Source organism: Nomascus leucogenys, chromosome 9 (genome assembly GCF_006542625.1).
Source record: "Nomascus leucogenys isolate Asia chromosome 9, Asia_NLE_v1, whole genome shotgun sequence".
In the NCBI taxonomy this organism is placed as follows: Eukaryota; Metazoa; Chordata; class Mammalia; order Primates; family Hylobatidae; genus Nomascus; species Nomascus leucogenys.
Window position 1 is genome coordinate 55,864,849 of NC_044389.1, and position 27,739 is coordinate 55,892,587.

A 27,739-nucleotide genomic window follows, 5' to 3' on the forward strand; every position below is an offset into this window, starting at 1 on the left:
GTATAGGTACTGTTTATACAACATTCTGATTATTTTGTATCTTTTGTTTCAGAGTACAGTACAAAATGATCTACAACTATTGAGTGAACCAACTGAAATCATTTGTCAATCCTCTTTGCAAATGAACTTGTGCAATTAAAACATTTTTAAAAGTTCGACATTTATAATTAGCTTATTCCAGTCTTTAATATTAGTGTTATGTCAGTTAATTTCTCCACTTCAAATTCCTTAAGAAGAGACTACGTTATTACATTTTCTTTCTGCAGTGTCTGTAATTCTTAACCATCATGGTGCCAAACACAGGAATGGAGCTTGCTATGGACTGAATGTTTTTGTCATCCCCAGATTCTTTTCTGAAACCCCAAGGTGATGGTATTTGGAGGTAGGGCCTTTGGGAAGTAATTGGTCTTAAGGGTAGAGCTCTCGAATTGGATAAGTGCCCTCATAAGAAGAAACAAGGCTGGGCATGGTGGTTTACGCCTGTAAATCCCTGTGCTTTGGGAGGCTGAGTGGGGAGGATCACATGAACCTAGGAGTTTGAGGTTGTAGTGAGCTATGATCACGCCACTGCACGCCAGCCTGGATGACAGAGCGAGATCCTGTCTCTTAGAAAAAAAAAAAAGGAAAAGACAAAAGCAAGATGACCTTGTTCTGCCCTACATGAAACTGAAAAGGAAACAGCCATCTGCAAACCAGAGAAAAGGCCCTCAACAGAAACCATAAAGGCTGTCATGTTGACGTTAGACATTGTAGCTCTCAGAACTGTGAGAAACACATTCTGTTAATCTCCTCAGTCAATAGTATTTTTGTTGTAGTAGCCTGAATTAAGTGCTGAAAATTTGAATATGGGGTATAATTATCATGTAATCATTTAGTCTTCTCATTTCCCAAATATGCCTTCTGAAATGTTTGTCAAACTAAATGACTGTAGCTTACTAGGGTATATATAAAACAACAACAAAACACCTTTAAGAAATAAACTATTTCCATGAGCAATTGTTAGTGATCCCTTAGAATCAGATTAAGATTTCAGTTTTTCTTTCTTACTTAAGGCATTACTTCTCAAAACCAAAGCTACCTAATTTAGAATGGGCTTTTTTCTCTTTATTGAAAAGACATCCCTTGCCATCTTTCTTATCATTGGTTTTCAAGCATTGAAAATGCAAAGTTGGCTTTTGTTTTTCAAAAGTGTGAATTCATTTAAAAGCAGAAGTATAATATGCAACCTCCTACACCACAGATACTAGGTTTGTACTTTGTTACGTTATAAAGGTATTCTGTCAAAGCCACAGTGGCACATTTTCTTTTACACTTATCCAAAATTCAAGTGATCGTATTTTTGCAATCAAGGTGTGCAACACACGAAGACTTATTAAAGCACTAATAATGCTCCCATCTTAAATTCCAGTCACCTGAGTTAATCAAATGCTGTGACTTAAGCAAGCATTCATCAATAGTGTATGTATTTCCGAAGACATTAAGGAACATTCGGAATTTAGTGTCTCCTTCAGCCAACATTAAAAGTGTAAGATATCTGCATAGATTCATTTACGTAAGTAAAATATATTGAGAATGGAATACTGAATCTCTGCTTATAGTGATTAAAAGCAGTGACTTGGTTTTTCTTTGCTATTTTAATCATTTTGAAATAATCCTGATTTTAAAATCTGTTGTTAAAACAATGCTTTGGTACACTTTAAATGTTCTGTAATGCCAGATCTGTGGGAATAAGTGCTGTGAAAAACATCAACATGAAAATAGATTTAATAAACTAGAGGATCTGAAGAGATTTTATAACTTTGAGTTTTCCTGTTTAGTCTAACACTGTACTGTTTTAAAAATAAGTAATATAGGGTACAGAATTTTTACAAAATGTGTATTTAGGTTATTTGAGTCAAAACACAGATGGACTATTATTTTTGTGAAGAACAAGACAGGATTAGTTAATAAGCTATTTACCTTTTCCAAAGGAGAAAAATGACTATATGTATAGTCATTTACAAAAAATTAATTTTCATGTATCAATAAAAATGACTTTTCAGTAATGGGAAATAGGAGGGGAAATTTCTTTTTTATAAACACTGAAGTCAGTGTTTGTAAATATGTTGATTATGTTGAAAAGGCATGAAATGCGGAATTTTGTTGGGAATGGATGGTATAAACTGATTATACAATAATTGAGATACTAACTACTTGGGGATTTAAGGTGTGAACTAACCCAAGTGTAATGTCCAAGAGTTAAATCATTTCTTGAAAGAATGATGTAGTCTGCATATACACATACCACATTATTTTCAAAATTAAAAAAAAAAAGACCTTCATGGTCTCAAAAAATTATGTTTTTTTATTGTTCAAATAAAAGTGCACTGCATTACATCTGAAATATAAAAAATGTATTTGAAAAATGTTCCTAGTACAGACTTCTAAAACCATGGTATTGTACTAAACAAGCCTGATCCCCAAAACTAAATATGGAGCATTTCAATCTATATCTCCTGGCCCCAGTTTTGAAGTCAAGAAAATATAGGAGTTTCCCCCTCCTTTTTAAATAAAATACCTCACCTAAGAAATTCAGTATTGTGAAACAACACAACTCATGTGTTGTAATAAATATTGGATAGCATCTGTTCTCCAGCAGGATTACCTTAAATAGAAAATAACCCTAGTTAACACAGGAAAGAATTAAGAAAAAAAATTTTATGTATAGAATAGTGGCAAGTCATATATAAAATACTTTGTTAAATAACATTATTACATCCCTTTTTTAGTAAAGTGCTATAATTTTATTTCATAGCTATATTTATTTGTAGGCTGTCTTTTAGCTCTCCCTTTAAAATTTGGGCATATTAAACATAGGTGGAAAACAACAAATTTATATATTTTAAGACCACTTCCTAAACTAAAAGGTATGAGTGTACTGTTTACAAATTTCTGGATATGTTTGAGAAGTCATCTTTTTACTCTTTACTCAGGCTTTACTCTTTACTCAGACTGAAGAAATCATTTGATTTACTTGACAACCAAGGAACCATGTTAATATCATAAATTCCGGGTGATTTATATGAATTTTAGTTAGTGTTTATGTTTTACCAGTGTGAAATTTTATGTCTAATTTAAAAAAAAGACAAATTGATATATACATTACTTGATTTTTATGCTTACTTTCTTTTACGTTTCAACCATATAATTAATTTTTCCATGAGATAGGGTAGGACACATAATCTTCTTGGATACATTACTGTTTATTGTTTCAAGTGGATGGAATATATAAATCCCACTGAGTAGTTTAGTGTGGCCCTGTATCTTTTATAAACAGGTTAAATGGAGACTTTATACTGTAATCTGTGTATTTATCTGTCTACCATAAATTGTCTTCGTGACAAATGCAAAATTTCTTTTATTACTTGGCTCAAATTAACTGTCGATCCTTTTCACTGATAATATACAAGGGTAAAAAAGCAGGAAGCCTTTAAAATTGAAAAAAGAAATAAGATATTTTCCACTAAATTACTGAAAATTGAAATTTTTATGTTGACTGTTGATGACTGAAAAGCCAATGTTAAGAATCAATATCATCCAATATAAAATAGTACACTGAATTGTTTAATAAACAGAATATTAAGAGCTTGTATATGCTGACTGGGAACAGTGGTGGCTTTTTAAATTGTCAGAAAGTTTAAACATTTTATAATTAGAAGAAACCACTGGTGATGACGAAGATGGTCCATCTCTGTAGCAGCCATTACAGTGAAAACCTTGACAGAACCTTTTCACTATCAGAAAGATAATTTTACTGGTATTAGTGGTAAAGGTAAGGAGAGAAAAAAGAGTGAGGAGATAAGTGTGTATTAGTTTTAAAAGTGAGAAAAGGTAATAAAACAACATGAAAAAGCCAGAAATTTCTTCTATATGTGCCTTGCTACAAATAAACCAAAAAGAAAGCAAGATGGGTATTTTAAAAGCCAATGTGGGGAAACATCCAATGATAATGCCCATTATTTTACTTTATATTTAAATTACACCAGTAGAAAAGTTATGCTTATTAATAGTTTAATGTATGAAGGAAACATCCAGATTTCTGAATATGAAGGTACATATCTCACATTAATTTAAGTCTACATAAAGTAGAGCCTCTATACTGACATATTGAAATTTACTTTCTGCTTAGCCTTTTCTGTTATGTAAACAATTGTACATTTATTTGCCATTCTAAAACTTCAGGATCAAGTTTACATAATTTTGCTAAATTTCCGTGTTTGCTCAGAAGCAGTTTACAGTACTAAAACCAACCAGCCAAAGAACAGCTTCAACAGAAAGTTATGTCCAAAGGGGAAGAGGGAAAGAAAAAAAGAAAAATGATAAGAAAAATGCTAACTAAGGTAAAACGGATGATGATGGGGAATGGGCAGTCACAGATGTTCACAGAAAATAGGTCAGTTAGTAAGATCTTCTGCAAAAAGCCTACACACTTCAGTCAAGCACATCAGTAGAATGATTTGGGAGCATAATTTTTTTTTTTTCGGCCACTTGTGATTTCCTCCAAATGAAAAGGAATCTGCAGGCTAACAAGCTGATCCTCATCAGCCAAGCTGGTTCATATGCACACTGTTCATGTGAGGTGCCCAGGGTCCAGTCCACACCTATGAATATAGAGCATGCGTTTTACAAAATATATATCTAGCATATATTTTATTAAAATAAAACTTTTAAAAAACTAAGGAGGTACTCTTCAATTTGCAATATACTAGGAACTAATGGAAAAAAATGATAAAACCTTTTTTCTATTATTTTCCTACCTCTTATCCCTTAAACAGAATCTGATTTACAACCTTTAAAAAAAAAAAATCATTACCTGAGCATTTATAGATTCACGGTTGTGGAAGAAAAATAGATCAAAGATATTAAACATACACTAAGCTAAAATATACAACCATTTATGTGAATTCTCAGAGTTATTTATAGTACCTTTAATAAATAACCTCTAGATGGTCTTTTCACACCACTAGTAAACTTTAATGTATAAAATCATATGATAGTCACTTTGCAACTTAAAATCTTTCATTTATTATCTGCTACCCAGTAGAATATACAATACCTTTCATAATTTTAGCCCCAAACCTGCCTTTGGTACCACTGCCCACAGCCCTCTGCTATATTGCAGCTATATTAAGTTTCCTCAACTGCCCATATTCACCAAACTCTCTTGCTATCATGAGTTACCTGAATCCTATTTGTCTTTGCATTTCTTAAACACAAAATAAATGTTTATTCACTGAATGATCAGCCTTACCGTTTGAGGGCCATTATTTTCCGTGGAGCTGGAAACCATCTTTATCAGTGAGTTCCAAGAAGGGTCTGCAGCATGAGGGCCATTAAATATGGGTCCTCCAGCACCATCAGGGATAGGTGCTACTGGAGGAATCATTGCATTCCCATACACAGAAAAAGGCATACCCTTAAAAAAGGAAAACACACACATTAACATCCAAGTCATTGTTCATTTTTCCCAATATAATCAATAGCCTTAAAATTGATATTTGAAAGTTTACCTCATCCTGGGAATGTGTAACTTATCTAAGAAATCTAAAAATTATTACCCATTATATAACTTATTTTAACATTAGATTATACATATGCCTACTATATTCAAAACATTTTCTCAGAAAATCCTCCCTTAAATAACTAGGACAAAATCAGGACTTTACCCCAACTTTAGGAAAGTCCATGTAGCCTGCAGGAACATGCTGATGGAATGTACCAGAAGGAGTTACAATTCCTGTACTATCTCGCTCCATTGCTTGATGTTGTGAAAATACTCCTGGGTCAGACATCGGTCTGTGGATCATAGGATTTCCCATCCCAGGGTTACACCAGTCTACTTTGTCTGAGGGCAAACAAAGAGGCAAAACAAAAATAGGTAATATTTAAAATCAAAATAAAATATTTTGTTTTTCTAATATTTTCCACATTGAACTGTAAATTATTTCAATATAATGACCTACTTTTATATATTTACAGCAATATTTCCATGGTTTGTAGGTAGTGACATAATAGCTTAATGAAATAATCTAAAAACTTGGTGTTATAAAACAAAAGAAAAAAACCTAATTACAACCTAAAGGGACTGAAAGGAAATAGTAATATGTCCTTAATATGATGAAAGGAAGAAAAGAACATGCTTGCGTTAGATATTTTCAGAAAGCAGTAATAAATAAATGTAATGAGAAAGGTCACATGGGGACAGAGCTCTTAAAAGAATTGATTAAATATTCACAACAACAAAAAAAATAGGAATACAGATCTTTTAGAAATGACTACAAGGCCGGGCGTGGTGGCTCATGCCTGTAATGCCAGCACTTTGGGAGGCTGAGGCGGGTGAGTCACTTGAAGTCAGGAGTTTGATACCAGCCTGACCAACATGGTGAAACCCTGTCTCTACTAAAAATACAGGCTGGGCGCAGTGGCTCACGCCTGTAATCCCAGCACTTTGGGAGACTGAGGCGGATGGATCACAAGGTCAGGAGATCGTGACCATCCTGGCTAACACGGTGAAACCCCGTCTCTATTAAAAATACAAAAATTAACCGGGTGTGGTGGCGGGTGCCTGTAGTCCCAGCTACTCGGGGGGCTGAGGCAGGAGAATGGCATGAACCCGGGAGGCGGAGCTTGCCGTGAGCAGAGATCGCGCCGCTGCAATCCAGCCTGGGCTACAGAGCGAGACTCCGTCTCAAAAAAAAAAAAAAAAAAAAAATTAGCCGGGCATGGTGGCACATGCCTGTAATCCCAGCTACTTGGGAGGCTGAGGCAGGAGAATCGCTTGAACTGGGGAGGTGGAGGTTGCAGTGAGCCAAGATCACCCCATTGTACTCCAGCCTGAGCAACAAATGAAACTCCATCTCAAAAAAAGAAAAAAAATAAAGGAAATGACTATGAAAGTTAAATACTGTTTACATTATAGTTAAATGCATTAAGTTAATTTCTAGAGAGCAGGACAGAATATCCTACCTTGATTGCCACCAATCCCTTCAAAGGACCAGATGCCACTATGCCCTACTGATGTAGACAAATTGCTCCCAATAACAGATGGAGCTGACGTTCCAGTTTGCCTGATACGTGCAGAACGTTCAGTCCCAATAGGGACTGGAACTTTCCTGTCCTGAGACACATTGCTGGGCTTTTCTGAACCTAACGGTACTGATGATGGGGCAGGAGATGGTGCACGAACTCCCGAGGATACTGACTGTGCAGAAGAATCTAGAGAAGAGATATTTTGAAATAAAATACAGGTCATCTATAGAACATGTAATTTTATAAAACCAAATCTTAAATTCAGGAGATGTTTTAAATATATATTCTCAGAAAAACAAAATGTAAAAATAATACTTAAAAATTATGCATATTAAAATTTGGCTAAAGTTCCATGACTTCAAGGTAGAATATGATGTCAATGCTGCAAAGTGTTCAACTACAAAGGTAATAAACCATTAAACTAAATAATATTCAAATGAATTAACCCTTGACATTAAGTAAAATGCAGCAGTAGAGCAATAAGACATTTAAATTAAAAAACAAACCAACAACAACAGAATGGAGATGGGTAAGAATCACTGCCTGTAGTGGCAGTCTCCAAACTGTATTCCTTGGGAACACTTGCTCTTTGTGTTATGATGAAAAAGAGATTCAGCTATCTAATAAATTTTGAAAACCTAGCTTAAGAAAAAGAAATACGTTTCTTTGTTATTTATTCATTTTTTATTAATTTTATTTATTTATTTTTAGAGACACAGTCTTGCTCCATTGTCCAGGCTAGAGTGCAGAGGCACGATCATAACTCATTGCAGCCTCAAACTCGTGGGCTCAAGCGATCCTCCCACCCCAACCTCCTGAACAGCTGGGACTACTGGCATGAGCCACCATGTCCAGTTTAAAAAAAAGCTTCTTCAAATTAGAACTTTACTTTACAGAACATTATATATGCTGATAAAATACCAATAAGAGGATCATTGCCTAAGTCTGTTTTATTTTATCTTGTGAGTACTTTACAGAACACGCTTTTGGTAATGAGAATCTTTTTTACTTATGCAAACAAGGTGGATTTCTTAATTTAAGACTATTCATTAGTGATTCAACTCTATGCATTATTGAGAAAAACAAAAATAACCAAAATTATATTTTATGTGAAAAGCTTAAATATTGGCTGGGCGCGGTGGCACACACCTGTAATCACAGCACTTTGGGAGGCCAAGGCGGGTGGATCATGGGATCAGGAGTTCGAGGGGCCAATATGGTGTTACCCCGTCTCTACTAAAAATACAAAAATTAGCCGGGTGTGGTGGCACGTGCCTGTAGTCCCAGCTACTTGGGAGGCTGAGGCAGAAGAATCGCTTGAACCTGGGAGGCAGAGGATGCAGTGAGCTGAGATCGTGTCACTGCACTCCAGCCTGGGTGACAGAGCAAGACTCTGTCCCCCCCCCCCAAAACCTTAAATATTAAAGCACATTTAAATTAAAATTGTATAAATAATAAAGGAGTCTGAAGCTTAAAAAATCAAAACTGTTACCTGCAGATTCAACAGAACTGCAGTTGAATTCCAAATAAGCCTATTATATAAGATAAAAGAGAAAGACCTATAGCATTCCTGTTGATAATAAAAGCACTCTAGAAAAAAAGCTATAACCTAAAATTCAAAAATGAACTAAAAGAAAACGATATGAAGGAACAGCATAATTCAGAATTAGTAAAACAGAAACAATATGAAAAAATCAGGAAAGTGTTAGAAGTAAAAGATATTTCAGCTAAAGACCAAATAAAACCAAATTCTGCAATTATACATGCAGTAGAAAACAGACAAAAACTACAAGGAATACACAGACATGTAAATGTAAACACAAAGATAAATAACAAAAGCTTGTTTTTAAAAAACCTATATATTGAAAGGCCACACTTAAACCTCTAGGAAAAACCAACCCAGAACAACTAACACCAAGACATAGTCAGGGCAGGCAGGCAGGCAGGAAAGATGGATAAACAAATGAATCCTGCTTTCCCCCAGGTTCATCCCTGGGAGCCTACCCTAACCTCTGTGTTCACTCTGGTTTCCCTTTTATTTCTTGTGTCCTTCTAGAACCAAAGTAGAGCAAAATAACAACAATCTTCCACATTGTTTTGTTTTTTACGAGACGGTCTCACTATGATGCCCACACTGAAGTACAGTGGCTATTCACAGGCACAATCACAGTGCACTGCAGCCTCAAACTCCTGGCCTCAAGCCATCCTCCCACCTCAGCCTCCTACACATTCTATTTTAATAAACAGAATTACTAGGCTTGCCTCCTGAGCTGCGCCGTTTAAGAAGTTTACTCTCTGCACAGATTCTGCCACCACTCTAGTCATAGTTTTTATCAGATGACCCTGTTTTCTGCTTCCTCTCTGCACAACTATTGGATTAAGGATAGGCACCCACCCAAGAATGATCCATTTTAGGCTAGTCAGTAATCTGACTGAAATGGCCTGACTTGAACATATGAGCTGAGCCAATCACATTCCTCATCAAAGAATGGGGAATTAAAGGGTTAACTGGTTTAATTAATTATGAAGTTGAACCACTGATGAGCATATACAAGATAAGATTATGAAGAAGTTTAGGTGTAAAGAGAGCAGAATGCAAGAAACTGACAAGAAACAGACCATGAGTGAGAGACCACACAAATCCTCTGAGAGAGTGAGAGAGAGAATAGCTATCCCTAAGACGGTTTGGAAAATGGTTCTGCATAGCCTTATATAAAACATCATTTTCCTTGAGAGTCCCTGGATGGGCCTATATTCCTTTTCATGAAAAGAACCTAACTAAAATAATTTTCACATCTTTAATTATTATAATTACTTCAATTAGAAAAAAAGCAAAATTTAATTCAGAGCCATGTTATTTAAAAACATCAGCTTATGTATTAGAGAAAGGTTTCAGAGGATCGAGCGGATCTAGGTTTTGTGGGGCCTTAAGCTTACAAAATTTGGGGAACCTTTTTTAGAAGAATGAAAAATTACAAATAAAAAAATCATGTACAGCACTGGGAAGTAGCCCATAAAATGAAGTGGCCTAAGGATTTAAGTTTCATTGATATCACGGTAACTTCACCACAGTTTAGAAATGATACACAGTCCTGAGTTAAAATTGAAGGAGCAATGTGATTTACAAATTCAAAAAGTGGGGCCACTGGGTGTGGTGGCTCACACCTGTAATCCCAACACTTTGGGAGGCCCAGGTGCGCAGATCACTTGAGGCCAGGAGTGGTAAAACCCCATCTCTACAAAAAAAATTTTTTTAAATTAGCCAAGCATGGTGGAGCTGAGGCAGGAAGATTGCTTGAGCTCAGAAGGTGGAGATTACAGTGAGCCAAGATTGTGCCACTGCATTCCAGCCTGGGCAACAGAGAGATACATTATCTTTAAAAAAAAAAAAAAAAAAAAAAAAAAAAAAAAAAAAAAAAAGAAAAGAAAAAAAGGTGGGCCAAGCGTGGTGGCTCACATCTGTAATCTCAGCATCTCTGCATTTTGGGAGGCCAAAGTGGGAGGATCTCTGGAGATCAGGAGTTCAAGACCAGTCTGGGCAACATGGTAAGACCTCATCTTACAAAAAATAAATACATAGAAATAAAATAAAAACATTAGCTGGGTGCTATGGCAAGTGCCTGTAGTCCCAGCTACTTGGGAGGCTGAGGCGAGAGGACTGCTTGAGCCTAGGAGTTTGACTGAGGCTGCAGTAAGCTATGGTCACACACTGCTGCATTCCAGCCAGGGTGACAGAGACAGAACTCGTGAGAAGAAAAGGAGAAGAGAGAGGAGAGAACAAAAAGTGCTTCTACAGTAAAATTACATGAAAAGAAAAGAAGGAAGAACAAAAAGTGCTCCTACAGTAAAATTACACTGCACATTTCTCACAGTTTAGTTCAGTGTTTATTAAACATATCCTGAATTTAATCAGGAAGACATAGTAGGAAATAAAAATAAAAGGCATTCTAGCAAACAACTGGCCTGTAGTCTTCATAAAATGAGTCTTTCTTCGAAAGTTAAAGGCAGGCTCAGAGAACAGTTCTAGATTATTTGAGACTAAAGAGATACGGGAATTAAGTGTAACTTGCAGTCCTAATTAGAATCTTGGATGAGAGAAAATAATAAACTTATTGCGATAACTGATGAAATGTAAATATGCACCATATATTACATAATAATATTAAAAAATGTAAAGTTTGCTGAATTTAAACACTGCATCATAGTTGTTGAAGGGAACATTCTTATATTTAGGAAACTAAGTTATTTAGGGGCAAAAGGGCTTGACATCTACAACTAACTCTAAAATAGTTCAGGAATAAAATAATTTTACACACACACAGAGGAATATATGATGAGGAAAGGAAGTAATGCAGTTTAACTGGTGAATCTGGGAAAAATATACAAGGGATCCTTGTGGTATTCTTGAAAGTTTAAAATTATTAATTATAAAGTCTGAGAGGCATAATCAAATGCAATATGTGAGCCTTGAGTGGTGGTTCCTGGTTCAAGAAAGAAACATCTATAAAAAATGTTTTGGAATAATTGAAGATATCTGAATATGGACTGATTAATTCTTACTGAATTCATGTTAACCTATTAGGTATTTGATAATGGTATCATGGTTGCATAAGAAAACATCCTTATTCTTAAGCGATGCATGTTTTTAGGTCTGAAGTGTCATATCTGCACCTTATTTACAAATGATTCAGCAAAACAGTAGAGAGAGAAAATAAATGTAACAAAATAATTGAGAAATTTAGGTGAAGGAAATAAGGATATTCCTTGAACTATTCTTTAACTTTTCTATGGGTCTGAAATTTTTTATAACAGAATAGTTACTTGAATGTGGCAACAATAAAAGCAATTGTAATGCCCTCAATGATACACTGTATCTACAATATAGCACTATATTCAAAAGCATGTATTAAAAAACCTAACCTGGGTGGTGTGGTGGTACATGCCTGTAATTCCAGCACTTTGGGAGCTGTGCAAGGATAATTAATATTCTATATGACTGCCACTATTTGACAAACACAAGAAAAACTATGAATATATAAATTCACTGCAGGCTACAATTTACCTCATGCTTTAACTGGCAATGTACTTTCACATGTATCTCTAAAATAATTACAACTTTTTACTCTTTCATTAAGTTAATTAGGTTAACTGTTATTTATTCCAGTATTGCTAGTTAGAAGAAATTTGATAGTTTAAAAAAAAAACCAAAAAAAAAAAACTGGAGTCTTATTATAACTTCCTTAAGGGATAAGCAATTTCACATCTTTACCTCGAAAACAAACATATCCAAACTTACTACAGAATTCTCTTAATTTGAGTTGAATTCTCTATTGCTGACTGATCTTCGTTAGTTTGAAAATCTAGGCATGGTGGCTCACACCTGTAATCCCAGCAGTTTGGGAGGCCGAGGTGGGCGGATCATGAGATCAGGAGTTCAAGACCAGCCTGGCCAACATAGTGAAACTCCGTCTCTACTAAAAATACAAAAATTAGCCAGGTGTGGTAGCACACGCCTGTAGTCCCATTTATTTGGGAGGCTGAGGCAGGAGAATCGCTTGAGCCTTTGCACTCCAGCCTGGGTGACAGAGTGAGACTCCATTTCAAATAAAAGAAAGAAAGAAAATCTAATCACTGCTTCAAAAGTCTGCCTGTAGTTAAAAAACACATGTGATAATGTGAAATCTGTTGTGTTGTTAATGCAAATGAGTTTTTTTTTTTTTTTTGAGATGGAGTCTTGCTGTGTTGCCCAGGCTAGAGTGCAGTGGCATGATCTTGGCTCACTGCAACCTCTGCCTCCTAGGTTCAAGCGATTCTCCTGCCTCAGCCTCCCAAGTAGCTGGGATCACAGGTGCACACCACAACGCCTGGCTAATTTTTGTATTTTTAGTAGAGGCAGGGTTTTGCCATGTAGGCCAAGCTGGTCTCGAACTCCTGACCTCAGGTGATCCACCCGCCTCGGCCTACCAAAGTGCTAGGATTACAGGCGTACGCCACTGTGCCCAGCCTAGATGAGATTTAAAGGTGGACTAAAAGGATGTAATTTTCACTCAAGGGTAGAAATCTTTCTCCTTGGTAGCTGTATTCTCAAAACTAAAAGTAAATATAAATTAATAACAGGTACAAGGATTAATTTTTTTCCCCCCAAAAATGATCTCCCTCAGGACAGGCATGGTGACTCACACCTGTAATCCCAGCACTTTGGGAGGCAGGAGGACTGCTTCAGCCCAGGAGTTTGACGAAACCAGCCAGGGCAACATAGTGAGACCCTGTCTCTAATAAAAATAAAAAATAATAAAAATCCCTCTTAGAAAAACTTTAATATTTTAGGTTTGATAGAACCTAGGTTGATTCTAATCATTTAAATACCTAGAAATTTTTGGAAATTCCACAGACTTCTAAGACTACAAATTACATTTCTATGGTATTAAAATTATGATGAGGTTTGAAACCTGCTGTTTTTAAGAAAACACATGCAGATTCTTACGGAATTACGGTGTATAAAACTCACCATTTGATGCTGATGAACACGGAGTCAACAAACTAAGCGGGGAAAAATGTTGTCTGTTAAAGTTAGCAGCTGCGGGTGCTCCTCCAAGGGGTGCCCCAGGTCCATACATCTGACCTCCTGAAAGGTTTGAAGCAAAGTTTCCCAAATGTGTTGAAGAAGGTGTTACAGAACCATATGGCGAGTCCATATTGACAATACCTACAATGTAGAAGGTCATCATAATTTATAATAGTTACCCCTGCAAGAAATAGACACACCTTAAAATTCTAAAAGGCCCTAAATATATTCAAAACTATTTTAGATAATTAAAAAAATCCCGGCTGGGCATGGTGGCCCACACCTGTAATCCCAGCACTTTGGGAGGCCAAGGTGGGAGGACTGCTTAAGGCCAGGCATTCAAGACTGTGTCTGGGCAACACATCGAGATCCCACCTCAAAAAAAAAAAAAAAAAAGTTCCTGGCCAGGTGTGGTGGTTCATGTCTGTAATCCCAACACTTTGGGGGGCCACAGTGAGAGGACTGCTTGAGCCCAGAGTTCAAGACCAGGATGGGCAACATCATGAGACTGTCTCTACAAAAAAATTAAAAAAAAAAAAAAAATTTAGCCAAATTTGGTGGTGCGTGTTTGTAGTTCCAGTTACTTGGGAGGGTGAGGTGGGAGGATTGCTTCAGCCCAGGAGGTTAAGGCTGCAATGAGCTGTGATGGAGCCACTGCATGCCAGCCTGAGTGACAGAGTGAGACCCTGTCTCACATACACAAAAAACTAAACTATGTAGATAATTATAAAAGAAACAATTATCACATTATACTCTTAAGTTCAAATTATAATTTACTGGGAACAAATTTAATTCTTGATTTTAGTACTTTCAGCACTAGTGGGCATTAATGTTTTAGTTAAAAAGGATCATTAGTTTTCCTTTACATGGGCTTTTTGTCAAAGTGGACTTTTGTTGCCTTTATTGATCATAAAATTAATGCAAACTTATTTAAAAAACCCCAAACCAAAAACCATATATAAAACAAAAGTGAAACTTCCAGATGTTCCTATTTCAAAAACGAATGTATGTGTATTTGTCAGAGAGAAAAAGAAGAGGAAGAATAAATGTTTACCTTTAGGGATCTTTAGATAACATTTTTTTAAAAAAATGTTTATTTTTAGGGATACAGATAAAACATTTACTCTTCCTCCTCTTTTTCTCTCTTACAGGTACACATTTGTTTTCGAAATATGTTCATTAAAAAAGTATTACAAATGTTTACACACTAAATTATTTACACAAGTAACCTACCTGATTTTAGTCTAATGGGTTAAAACTACAGAAAAAAAAGAAAGAAAATAATTGTCAACGATTTTTTTTTTTTTTAAATTTAGGAGACAGCTTTCTCTGTTGCTCAGGGTGGAATGCAGTGGTGTGATCATAGCTCACGGTAGCCACAAACTCTTGGGCTCAAGCAACCCTCTTGTCTCAGCCTCCTGAGTATCTGGGGCTACAGGTGTGCACCATTACACCTAGCTATATTTTTGTTTTACCTTTTATTAGCTTTTATAGAATACATGTCAATATTGGATTTTATGCTTGAACCTGGGAGGTGGAGGTTGCAGTGAGTCTAGATTGTGCCGCTGCACTCCAGCCTGGGCATCACAGCGAGACTCCATCTCAAAAAAAAAAAAAAAAAAATATATATATATATATATATATATTTCATATATATATATTATATATAATATATAATATATATAATATATAATATATAATATATATTTAATATATATAATATATAATATATATTATATTTATTATATATATATATATGTAGGATTTTAAATAGGTTTAAGGACCAAAGAGAGTTGTATAAAACTACAGGGCAAAAAAGGGCTGTAGATACAATTCTACAATGAAGAGATCTGATAATTACATATTAACCACATGGCCATGCTTTCCACAGCCAATACTGGAACAATTTATCATTTTTTCTTTTTTTTAAGGAGACAGGAGATTGCTCTGTTGCCCATAGCTCATCCCAGCCTCCATCTACTGGGCTCAAGTGATCCTCCTGCCTCAGCCTCCCAAGTAGGTGGGATTACAGGTACATGCCACCACACCTAGCTTTTTAAATTTATTTTTGTAGAGGCAAGCTCTCACAATGTTGCTCAGGCGGGTCTTAAATTTCTGGCCTCAAATGAACCTCTTGTCTCAGTCTCCCAAAGTGTTGGGATTACAAGTGTGAGCCACCACATCCAGCCAATCTGTCATTGATAAAATGCAGTGTGAGGTTCAAAACATCACCTATATGATGCTCCTTCCTGAAATATTTGATCTGAATCTAATCATGGATTGACATAATCACTGAATTAAACTTGCCAACAGAGTCAATGTCAAGAATTACAGAGGAAGGCACTAGAATACTTTAGACGGAGGGAGACCAAAGACACATAACAACCAAAAGTAATGTATGAATCTTGATTGAGTCTTAGATCAAATGGCAAGGAAAAGAGACACGCACAGGCAGAAAGAATATATTTGGGAAAATGGCATTTTATGTTGGGTGTTACTATCAAATTCATTCTCATTTTATTGGGTGCAGTAACAGTGGCATAGCTGTGAAGGCAAACACTGTGAAGATACATATCAAAGTATTTAGGGGAAAAGTATCATGTTTGAAAGTTATCTTCTCATGATTTGACAAAAGATGGGGAAGAAAAGAAAATAGAGATAGACTAAAAAGGCAGAAAAGGAGGAAAGAAGGATGAAGGGGAGAGACAGGTAAGACAAGACAAGAGAGGGGGAAGAAAAGGAAGCAGCAAAAGAGAGGAAAAAAGAGGAGGGAAGAAGGAAAAGGGGAGAGGAAGGGAGGGGAGTGAGGGAGAGAGTTTGAGAAGATGTTAACAAGCAGAGAATGTATTAATAAATGTGGAAATACACAAGTTATTTACTATGCTGCTTATTCTGTCCTTACATCTTTATGTGACTTAAAAAACTTTTCAAAATACAAACTATAAAAACAGATCTGAGTCTAAAATACAAATGATCAAATTTTTTACATAAGAAAAGTTAAAGGAAGAAAAATATGGAACACAAAATGAATTAGTAAGAAGTAGAGAGAAGTGAAAATTAGGATCTGAAAGAGGTTTAGGAGAAAATAAAAGGATATACTTCCTATGTAATAAAAGGAGTATCTTTAACTCAAAATGACCTGAATTAGGTAATTGACTTGTAAGTTAAACTTCAATGCTAATTTTGGCTCTAATCAACTATACACTCCCTAAAAACCTTACCTTTCTTACAGAGAAGGTCTTTCTTCTATACCTTTTCAAAAAATAAGAATTTAGTTTTTTGTTCTCTAAATCTTAATTTTAGCCTTTCTGAACCCCACACCTAGATTATCACATTTTTGGAAAGGTAAAGTATTAAATTCCAACTACTATAAAAATCAAACTTAAAGCACTTCCTATGCACTGGCACATAATGATCTAAAATCTAATTATATTGATTCTGTTGTTTTAATATAAAATAAATTATTTTTCATAGTACACATAAATATTTCAGTTGACTTCTAGCAAGGAAATATTTACTGACCACGTTCATTAAATTTTATTTACATGTTACAGAAATAGGTAAAAATAACATGGAGTTCCCATTAAACTTGGAAATTTTTGTCCCAGAATGTCATATTTCCAATAACATAGACAACGAGTTGGCAACCAAGAGCCAAATACCAAATATTTTAGGCTTTGCAGGTCACATGGTGTCTGTCCCAGCTACTCAATTCTGTCGTTGTAGCATAAAAGTAGCCTTATACAATATGCAAATGAGTGGGCATTGCTGTGTTTCAGTAAAGCTTTCTCTACAAACACTGAAATTAAATTTTGTGTTGCATGTTTATTCTTTTAAAAATTTTTTTTTTTTTGAGACAGGGTCCACGTGGTTATTGGCTACCATATCAGACTGGGTAGCTCTATTTTAAAAATTATTTTAGAAATAAAAAAGATAATGCAAAATAAAACCCAATTTTTAAAATCTGTTATTTTGTATTTGTAATAAATGTAAACTTTTGGTGACAGTACCTTATTAAATTAAAACATAAGAGACTTCTGAGAGAGAAAAACATGCCTAGGCCAGGTGCTGTGGCTCACGCCTGTAATCCTAGCACTTTGGGAGGCCGAGGTGGGTGAATCACCTGAGACTGGGAGTTCGAGACCAGCTTGGCCAACATGGTGAAACCCCGTCTCTACTAAAAATACAAAAATTAGCCAGGCGTGGTGGTGCACATCTGTAATCCCAGCTACTCGGGAGGCTGAGGCAGGAGAATCACTTGAACCTGGGAGGCAGAGGTTGCGGTGAGCTGAGATCATGCCACTGCACTCCAGCCTGGGCGACAGAGCGAGACTCTGTCTCAAAAAACAAACAAACAAAAAAACCCTGCCTGATCAGAAGGCTTATTTATGGAAAATTAAATAAAAATCTATTGTAGCTTTAAAAAAGATTTTTAAAAATAATACCATACTAAACACAAACAACAGCATCTGAGTTAACTAAATCTAACAATCTTTGTCTATATCGTCCAGTCAGAGTAAAAATATCAGAAAATGACCAAGAATTTTCACATCACTTGTGCAAATGAACAGCTGCAGAATGTCAGAAAATATAAACTCACCTGAGGGACTTGGAGCAGGTCTCTGTAATGGTGGTCTAAAACCTGGAGCTTTGGAAGTATCAGACTGATGTAAAGGATCTGAATTTGGCAAATATGAGGATTTTCCTGATAGCATAGATTCTGGTGTTGACTGAGATGAAACAACAGATCCTCCCCAGAAGGCATGAGCAGAAGTAGGGCTGTTTTCAAACAATGTGCTAAAGGGCCCAAATGGTAAGGGGGCACTGAAATTGGGAGCAATAGGCTTATTTGCTGGATGTACTGAATTCTGACAAGCACTTTGTGTACTTAAGGTCGAAGGTAGCTGGACAGAAGAGGGAACACTGTGAGGTCTTTTAATGTGATTGACACTGAGGACTGCAACAGATGAATTTTGCACTGAAGCTGAATTCTTGTGAGGGGCAGTTGTGCCATGAGGGGGTGGTCTAATAGCAGGGGTTTCCATTTTAGGAGTGGGCTGGGGGCATCCCATTGGTGTCTGAGGCATAGGGTAAGTCACTGGGGCAGTAGAAGGCACCGCCACTGGAGCAGAACTTGTTGCTAAAGGAGGAACAGTCATTCTAACTTCCGGGGGAGGAACCTGAGACTGCTGAAGAGGTGGTCTTGGTTCCTGAGAAACAGATCCCGGAGGTTGTTGCTGATTAGAATGAGCTGATGAACTCCCAGAAGAACTGCTGCTGTTTGGAGGTCTAGTGTTTGTTGTTTCTACTACTGGTGGACTACCTGCTTCCTGTTCGGAGGAAGATGCCACTTTATTTGGAGATGCTGATCCACAATCCAAAGGGCTGTTTCTAGAAACCCCTCCTGGCTGGGCTGGTGGTGATGGGGAAGATGGGGATGATACTGGATAGTGTTCTTTGGCAGTAGGCATAGGATATGTGGCATTTGTGGGTGCAGTGTTATTGTTGCTTGCTGTGGTTGTGACTGTTGTTGTGGTGGCATTGGATGTCTTCACAACTGTGACAAAAAGCTGCCTTCGGACAGAAGGTGAACTTGGACTGCCATTTGTAGATGTACCAGGCACCGTTGAAGCTGATGAACTGGTTGTAGTTGTTGGGCTTGAAGTTAAAGAACCTGCTGAATTCACCTGAGAACCACTGCTATTCTGATTGCTATGGCGAGGCACCATGTGAGGCTTAGGCGAGTTAGTAGCTCTGGCAGGGCTCAAAGGCCTGACAGGAAAAGGACCCCAAGTAGATTGAGCTGGTGGAAAAGTACCTCCAAAGTGGGTCATGGGCAACCTTGGTGGACGGATCTGCTGGAAAGTCTGAGCAGCAAGCAAAGCATGTGCAAACTGTGGAGGAGGATATGCTAATGGAAGAGAAACTGGAAAACCAGGCCTCACATTATTCACTGGGTTCTTAATGGTTTTGTGAGTGGATGCAGAAGAAATTGCAGGCACAGTGAGTGCTGTGGCAGTTTGAGATGTTGATGACAGAGCTACAGTTGTCATTTTAATTCCCATTAAGGAAGTGTTAGCAGCAGTGGTGGTAGGTGCTGATGACCCTATTTTGGAATTTGCTGAGGAGCTTTTCAAACGATTCTTTGGAATAAGTTCATCAATTTCTTTGTCTGGATCCTTGATCAAAGCATTAATCAATTGAGTTGCTTGTCTTGTTGATTCAGTGCCACCCCTATAAATTGAGAAAAAAAAATTAGGTAGAATTTTCCCTACTTTTGAGTATGTAAAGCGTTTTTAATATGTATGTATGTACACAAACACACACACAGTTTTGTGTGTATATACATACACACATACAAACAAAGGACAGATAACAAAAGCTGGGCAGCAATTTTCTTACCATTCTTGAGGTATTCTACAAACAAAGCAATAAACTGTCCTGAATTACTACTTTTATTTTTCAGAGGAATAGTAAATGACTTATTTTTCAAAAATACATTTCACTATTGTTTCCTTAGACTAAGAAACCATTTTCCTACTGTAAAATACACTACAGTTAGAAAAACCACTGCACATAAAAGCCTATGTAATCCACAATGTTATTGAAACATTTAATACTAAAAATATTGAAACAGTTAATCAACACTAAAAATAATATAAGTAAACAAGGAAAATAATACAACCGAGTAAGACAACAGTATTTTATTTTAAATCTTGGTATCTGGGAGGACTCTGTCTACTAAAAATTCATTACTAGTTTGTTTATTAGTAGGATAATTATTGTAACTCCTCTGGGAAGATGTCTTAAAATGACGCAGGAATCCTGATAGGGCCAACAATAGCCATAGAAAACCTTAGTGCCGGATCTTCAGGAAAATATTTGATATTTATGGAAACTCCAGGGAGCAATTACCAATAAAGGGTATCTGGTTCCCTCTTTTCTAGATAAGATAGGCTGTGACTACCCAACTACCCAGGGGAAAACCAGTCAGAAGGAGGACAATGAATAAAAAAGAGATGGCTACTTGCTTTCTTATTTTTGAGGTATGATGTAACTATTAGCCCTCCTATATAACGCAAAGGGGCATCTGCCTCACACAAACTTATATCTGCCATCTAAAAAATATAAAACTCTTTTTCAAAGGAACATGAATTTACTTTAAAGTAATTAAATATAGCTTCTTACATTCTTATGATTTCTTAGAACATCACTTTTATTTTAAGAATATTCAGGCATAAACATATTCGATGAGTTATTCAAGATGTTATATCTTCACTTCAGATTCAAATCTGAACTCAAATTCTAAAGACACAATCTCAGAATAACAAATCTCAAAGGTTATTTGAGAAAGACAAAAACCCACTGCTTAAAATGTTAGAAATGCTCTCCCTAAAGTCTCAGAACAAATTTTTAAGAATGTCATATAAACGCTTTATGTACAGAAATTATTTATTTAAACCTTTGCTACACATGCCTACAAAATTCCTATAAAAGTCTCTAAAACACTTCACACGAAAGTGTATTAACTAGGAAAAAAGAAAACTATAAAGTTTATCTTCTCGAACACTAATAAAATTCCCATTTTAAAAAGTATACTATGTAACACAAAGTTCCACTGAAAACTCATATGGCTATATTTCATTAAGCTATAGTGCAATAAAATAAAGGAAGAAAATGTAAGAGACAAAGTTTTGCCTTATAGTGATTATCCGGTCTCCAGTCTTGTCTTTCTGTTTATCGATATCTATGTGTGCACCAGTAAACTCCCGAATAGCATTGATATTACAGCCTCCTCTTCCAATCACTCTGGATATCACAGTTGATGGAACAGATACTTTCTTTGACCTGTTCAAAAGTTGTATATATAAATTAAGATTAATCATTAACAATAGTTATTGTAATTTTTAAAAGAGGAAAGAGTATTACTAAAATGTTTTTCTATAAATACAAAATATTGTTGAATAAGCCTCTTCTATTTACTCTTACTCTAGATGAACAGAGAAAAGGCAATCAGGAGCAACAGACAGATAAGCTTTATTATAGCTTCTCATTTCACTATCAAAGATTGTTTGCTTTGTTGATTATCATTCTTCACTTGTATTGGTAAAGCACATACTACGTAGACACGTGCTGTGCTAATGCAAATACTAATGGTAAATAAGATAGACATGGGTTTCTGCCCACATATATTGACTATGTACACGCTAATTATGAAAACACCACCACGTCATGTGTTGCAATAGTATGCGTGTACACACACACACGTATTATACATACACATATATGTATATATAGACATGTATATGTATATACATATATGTATATATGTATAATATATACATGTATATGTGTGTATATATATATATGTATATATGTGGGTGTGTATATATGCTGGTTGGGCATCTAATCTAGCCTCAAGAGTCAAGAAAGACTTCTTGTGGGCCCTTTTTGGTGCTTTACACATACACTTCTTTTTATTCTCTAAAATATATAACTCAAAGAGTGATGTTAAAAATTCATGACTGGGCGTGGTGGCTCACGCCTGTAATCCCAGCACTTTGGGAGGCTGAGGCAGGTGGATCACTTTATGTCAGGAGTTCGAGACCAGCCTGGCCAACATAGTGAAATCCTGTCTCTACTGAAAAAAATACAAAAATTAGCCAGGCATGGTGGTGTGCGCCTGCAATCCCAGCTACTCAGGAGGCTGAGGCAGGAGAATCACTTGAACCTGGGAGATGGAGGTTGCCGTGGACTGAGACTGCACCACTGCACTCCAGCCTGGGCAACAGAGCGAGACTCCTTCTCAGGAAAAAAGAAAAAATATTCATTACTTCCCTGTATTCTTATAGCAGCATTAAAATGACCATCCACAAATATGAAAACTTTCTAAAAATCTTTAATAATGTCTGGAAAAAGAAAATGCTACTAGAATTTAAAAAGCAAAATCTGGCCGGGCACGGTGGCTCACACTTGTAATCCCAGCACTTTGGGAGGCTGAGGCAGGAGGATGATGAGGTCAGGAGATCGAGACCACGGTGAAACCCTGTCTCTACTAAAAATACAAATAATTAGCAGGGTGTGGTGGCGGGCACCTGTAGTCCCAGCTACTCGGAGAGGCTGAGGCAGGAGAATGGCGTGAACCCGGGAGACGGAGCTTGCAGTGAGTCGAGATCGCGCCACTGCACTCCAGCCTGGGCGACAGAGCGAGACTCCGTCTCAAAAAAAATAAATAAATAAAAATAAATAAATAAATAAAAATAAAAATAAAAAGCAAAATCTGAGGCCGGGCACGGTGGCTCACGCCTGTAATCCCAGCACTTTGGGAAGCCAAGGTGGGTGGTTCACCTGAGGTCAGCAGTTCAAGACCAGCCTGGCCAACGTGGTGAAATCTCATCTCTACTAAAAATACAAAAAATTACCCGGGCATGGTGGCATGCACCTGTAATCCCACCTACTTGGGAGGCTGAGGCAGGAGAATCACTTCAACCTGGGAGGCAGAGGTTGCAGCAAGCCGAGATCACGCCATTGCATTCTAGCCTGGGCAACAAGAGTAAAACTCCATCTCAAAACAAAAAAAAAACAAAACAAAAAAAACAACAAAAAAAACAATATCCATCTAATACTTGCAAAATTACATTTTAATTTTAAACATTCAGATATAGATTATAGAGTTTCTTTTTTTTTTTTTTTTTTTGACAGAGTCTCATTCTGTACCCAGGCTGGAATGCAGTGGTGTGATCATAGCTCACTGCAGCCTCAAACTCCTGCGCATAAGCAATCCTCCCACCTTTCCCAAGTAGCTGAGATTACAAGCATGAACCACATGCCCAGCTAATTTTTAAATTTTGGTTTTAGCAGAGATGGGGCCTTCCTATGTTGCCCAGGCTGCTCTTGAACTCATGGTCTCAAGTGATCCTCTTGTCTTGGCCTCCCAAAATGCTGGAATTACAGGCATGAGCCACAGGTGTCAGGCCTGAATTCCTGGTAAGCTGATTAAAGAATATTTCTAAAAGAAATACAGTATAGAGTTCTCAATAAAGAGAAGCAGTCAAGTATAGTTCAATAAACAAGTAAATTATTTACTGAGAATGGTTGATTAAGTATTAAAAGTTGTCATATTTTCTAAAAGGAAGGGAATGATCCCTGTTCTTTATATACACAACTAAGTAACCTGACAACTCTTTTTTCCCTAAAGGGCATGATAATCAGCCAGTGATCATCATTTCCAAATTGTATAACACAGTATTAAATGCATATACAAAAACCAAATTATCTTATTATTGTATAGAGAATATTCTGATGATGTGATTTCAATTAATCCAATAGAGTGTGTATGTGAAGGAGTGAAAGAAAGAATGTGTGTATAGTGTGTGAAAATAGAGACAGAAATAAACATAGTTATGACGGGGACAAGATTTGGTCCAAAATACGGAGGAAATAAGCCAAAAACCTGTATACTGCACTTAGGGATTAACAGTAGTTACTAAGTTTGGTTCACTATAGCTTTTGTTTCAGATAACCAAAAGTTTGAATTTTTATGAAATTTCTGGAAAGTTCTTTAAAATAAGTTATCAAAGAGTGACAATGGATAATTCTTTCTGGATTTCAAGTGTCTTACCTCCTTTTAAGTTTCTGGGATATTGTATTCCTACTCTTGGATACATATTATTTTTAAAATCCCATGCAAAACAAAGTACTTTTATCCTGAAACCCTTAAAATAAAGTTACCTTATGATTTAAAGACAACAGTTACTATGATTAGATCAACAGTTTAACATCAATACCTACTCATTCATCAAATGTTTACAAGTAGCTTTTATAATACTTCTTTGTATCATATAAGGCTTTGAGATAACGAAGCTGAAAAAGATACAATCTAAGATAGTTCTTAAAGCAAACTCCAATACTTTTGAGGGGCCAAATTAACATGTAATTTTTTTCATCTAAAATATGGCACAGGCTCTCTCTGTTGGTCAAATTTAGCCTTGAACCATCAGTTTGTTTGCAACCTTTAAAAGAGTAGGAGGAATTTAATTATAAGGTAAATAACACTTGACTGTGATATATAGCACATAAAAAGAATGACAAAAACAATTACTCACCTTCTTACAACTTCTTTCCATCCTTCTTCCCTCTTTTGCCCACGCTTAGGACTTGCTACTGTTAACTTCCCATTTGGAGAGGAAAGGGGAGATGGACCAGATTTTGTACAAGTAGATAGAGAATTACTGGTCCCTTCATTGATAGTTTCTGACAATCTTTAACAAAGAGAGGGAAAGTACATTAAATATAGAACAGATGTAGAATTTTTAAATGATAAAGGTAGTCTGCTACACAATTTTTTAAAATTTATTTTTAAATAAAAAATGACCTTATTTTTCACTTCTCCTCATATTTAGCATATAATATAGACAGCCTTTTTTTTTTTTTTCTTTTTGAGACAGGTCTCGCTCTGTTACCCAGGCTGGAGCGCAACAGTGCAATCACACAGCTCACTGCAGCCTTGAGCTATCGGGTTCAGGTGATCATTCTGCCTCAGCCTCCCGAGTAGCTGGGACCACAGGCGCATGCCATCACATCGGCTAATTAAAAAAAAAAAAATTATTTGTAGAGACAGGGTCTCCCTATGTTGTCCAGGCTGGTGTTGAACTCCTGGGCCCAAGCAATCCTCCCACTTTGGCCTACCAAAGAGCTATTATTATAAGCATGAGCCATTGCACCCAGCCTAAAGAGCCAACTTTAAGAAGATACTACCTAGGGTACACATTTAGCAGAGTTGAATCACAGTAATAATCCCTTTAAAACCACAATCCTTATTTTTCATGTGCTAAGTTTAACAACCAAAAAAAAAAGAAATTACATAGTAAAAATAATTTGATGTCTCATTAGTACAAAATCTAAACAAAGCTTATTCTTCAATTCAATTGAAACTGTACCTTCTTTAGCACAAAGAAAAATCCTATTTTGCAAGTTGCGAATTTACTTTCTTTACCAAAAAATTCAGTAATACGGTATTTCATGATGACACTATAAACACTGAAAATAAAAATTGGAACTAACTTTATTGAAGCCTTGCCAGAAACAGATTTTCTCTCTTCCTTTGGAAATGTAACAAGAACTGATGGCTGCTTTTTGCTGCTCACAGTGGTAGTGACCACAGCTGGTGAATGATTGTCACTCTTACGACTGCTGTTGCTGTTACTACTTTCATCGCTGCAGCTGGAAATCCTCATGTTATCACTGTCCCCACTCTCGCTGGTACTGCTGCTCTTGGACTCTCCATTCACCTTCTCTGGCTGACTGTATGAAATTGGTAGTGGATCATCAAATATAATTTGAACGTTTTCTGGAGTAATTTTATTTTTCCTGTTTTTCCTCTTTGAACTGGTTGTAGTTATGGTATTATTTCTTTTACCATGAGAACCTGCCAAAGTTGTCCAGGTTGCAGATATACCTATAGTAGTAGTGGTTGTGGCACTTGGAGGTTCTGTCAAGACTTCAGGCTCATCTGTAAAAGTAGCAATACTGAATTAGCAAGTTCTAAGTGTTCCCAGAATGTATTTAGCTATAAGCACTTGAAGAAAAGTAAAACCCAGGAGAGATACTCTACTACTATTAGCCATGTAAGTTATTCTCACATTCATTGGTAACGAGCTGGATAGGACTGATATATTCTGTGTACCCACGTTCTGTTCAAAGAATAGCAGGCAGTTATAAAAAATATTTTGGGGGGCATTTCTGGTGCTGGCGTGGCTCCAAGAAGGCCATTCCAGCCATCAATCTTCCACCTGCTCCTTAGAGAAGATGAGCGAGTCGAGCTTGAAGTCCAGCCAGCCCTTGGCCTCCAAGCAGAAAATGGACAGCACTGAGAAGCAGGGCTGGGGCAGGCCCCGCAAGCAGCCTCCGGTGAGTCCCGGGACAGCACTGGTAGGGAGTCAGAAAGAGCCCAGTGAAGTGCCAACACCTAAGAGACCCTGGGGCCAACCAAAGGGAAGCAAAAACAAGGGAGCTGCCAAGACCCGGAAAACCACCACAACTCCAGGAAGGAAACCAAGGGGCAGGGAAAAACTGGAGAAGGAGGAAGAGGAGGGCATCTCGCAGGAGTCCTCGGAGGAGGAGCAGTGACCGTGTGTGCTGCCTGTGCCTCACTGAAGGAGCAGCTTCCTTCTGGGACTGGACAGCTTTTGCTCCGCTTCCACCACCCCCGCCCCTTTCCCAGGCTCACCATCACCACTGCCTCCGGCCGCCACCCCCATCCTTCCACCTGTGCCCTCACCACCACACTACACAGCACACCAGCCACTGCAGGGCCCCCATGGGCTGAGTGGGAAGCAGTTTCCCCCTGGCCTCAGTTCCCAGCTCTCCCCGACCACCCACACATACACAAGTACCCTCCTGGACAATGCTAACATCCCACTTAGCCACATCCTGCACATGCTGCATCCCCACTCTCTTAGTAGTAGCAACACTGCTCTCTGGTGTTGGGGGCACCCTCTCTGCTCCTCCACTGTTCCCTCTGGCTTCCCAGTGTGGTCTGGGAGGGTTCCCTTGGCCTTAAAAGGGGCTCAAGCCCCATCTCATCCTGGCATGCCCTACTCCACTGCCCTGGCAGCACGTGTGGCCAATGGAGGGGGTGCTGGCCCCAGGATTCCCCCAGCCACACTGTGTTTGTCACTACGTGGGGCTCACACTTCTCATCCTTTCCCACCTCCCCTAGTCCCTGCACTAGGTTGGACAGTCCCCTTTGGCTACAGGAAGGCAGGAGGGGTGTGAGCCTCTTACTCCCTCTTCACTGTGGCCCCAGCCCCCTTGCCCTCCGCCTGGGATCTGAGCACATATTGCGGTGATGGAGATGCAGTCACTTATTGTCCAGGTGAGGCCCACAAGCCCTGTGGCCACCACCTGAGGTGGGCTGGGGCCACTCCCCCATCCTTACTTTGCTTCTGCCACTCGGCCATTTCCCCTCCTCAGAAGGGGCACCAATAACAAGGAGCTCACCCTGCCTGCTCCCAATCCTCCTGCTCCTCCCTGCCTCCCCAAGGTTCTGGTTCCATTTTTCCTCTGTTCACAAACTACCTCTGGACAGTGGTGGTATTTTTTGTT

The 27,739-nt window shown here is 37.5% G+C and overlaps 2 protein-coding genes across 8 annotated transcripts in view; one reads left to right on the plus strand and one right to left on the minus strand.

Annotated features, from left to right (window-relative positions):
- Positions 1–3,135: 3,135 nt before the first annotated feature.
- Positions 3,136–27,739, minus strand: part of ANKRD17 (ankyrin repeat domain 17) — a 182,717-nt gene continuing 158,113 nt past the window's right edge. For 4 of the 7 annotated variants that reach the window (XM_003265726.3, XM_003265727.2, XM_030818976.1 and 1 more), the window contains 9 exons: positions 25,697–26,144; positions 24,739–24,894; positions 21,332–21,481; positions 18,234–19,867; positions 13,577–13,774; positions 7,006–7,254; positions 5,706–5,884; positions 5,291–5,455; positions 3,136–4,640 (listed from right to left, as the gene is read on the minus strand). In XM_003265726.3, coding sequence (XP_003265774.1) covers positions 4,581–4,640; positions 5,291–5,455; positions 5,706–5,884; positions 7,006–7,254; positions 13,577–13,774; positions 18,234–19,867; positions 21,332–21,481; positions 24,739–24,894; positions 25,697–26,144 — 3,239 coding nt within the window. In that variant the 3' untranslated portion in view covers positions 3,136–4,580. The remainder of the gene's footprint in view (positions 4,641–5,290; positions 5,456–5,705; positions 5,885–7,005; positions 7,255–13,576; positions 13,775–18,233; positions 19,868–21,331; positions 21,482–24,738; positions 24,895–25,696; positions 26,145–27,739) is intronic. The other 3 variants (XM_030818978.1, XM_030818977.1, XM_030818980.1) reach the window with 1 other exon arrangement.
- On the plus strand, positions 26,264–26,970 carry LOC100583834 (high mobility group protein HMG-I/HMG-Y-like). Its single transcript, XM_004088994.3, has one exon. It carries the CDS (start codon positions 26,441–26,443, stop codon positions 26,759–26,761), a length of 321 nt encoding a protein of 106 aa, XP_004089042.1. The 5' UTR covers positions 26,264–26,440; the 3' UTR covers positions 26,762–26,970.

What these genes read in the sequence shown, in the direction of transcription:
- LOC100583834 (XM_004088994.3), top strand. Translation starts at nt 26,441, where the DNA reads ATGAGCGAGTCGAGCTTGAAGTCCAGCCAGCCCTTGGCCTCCAAGCAG.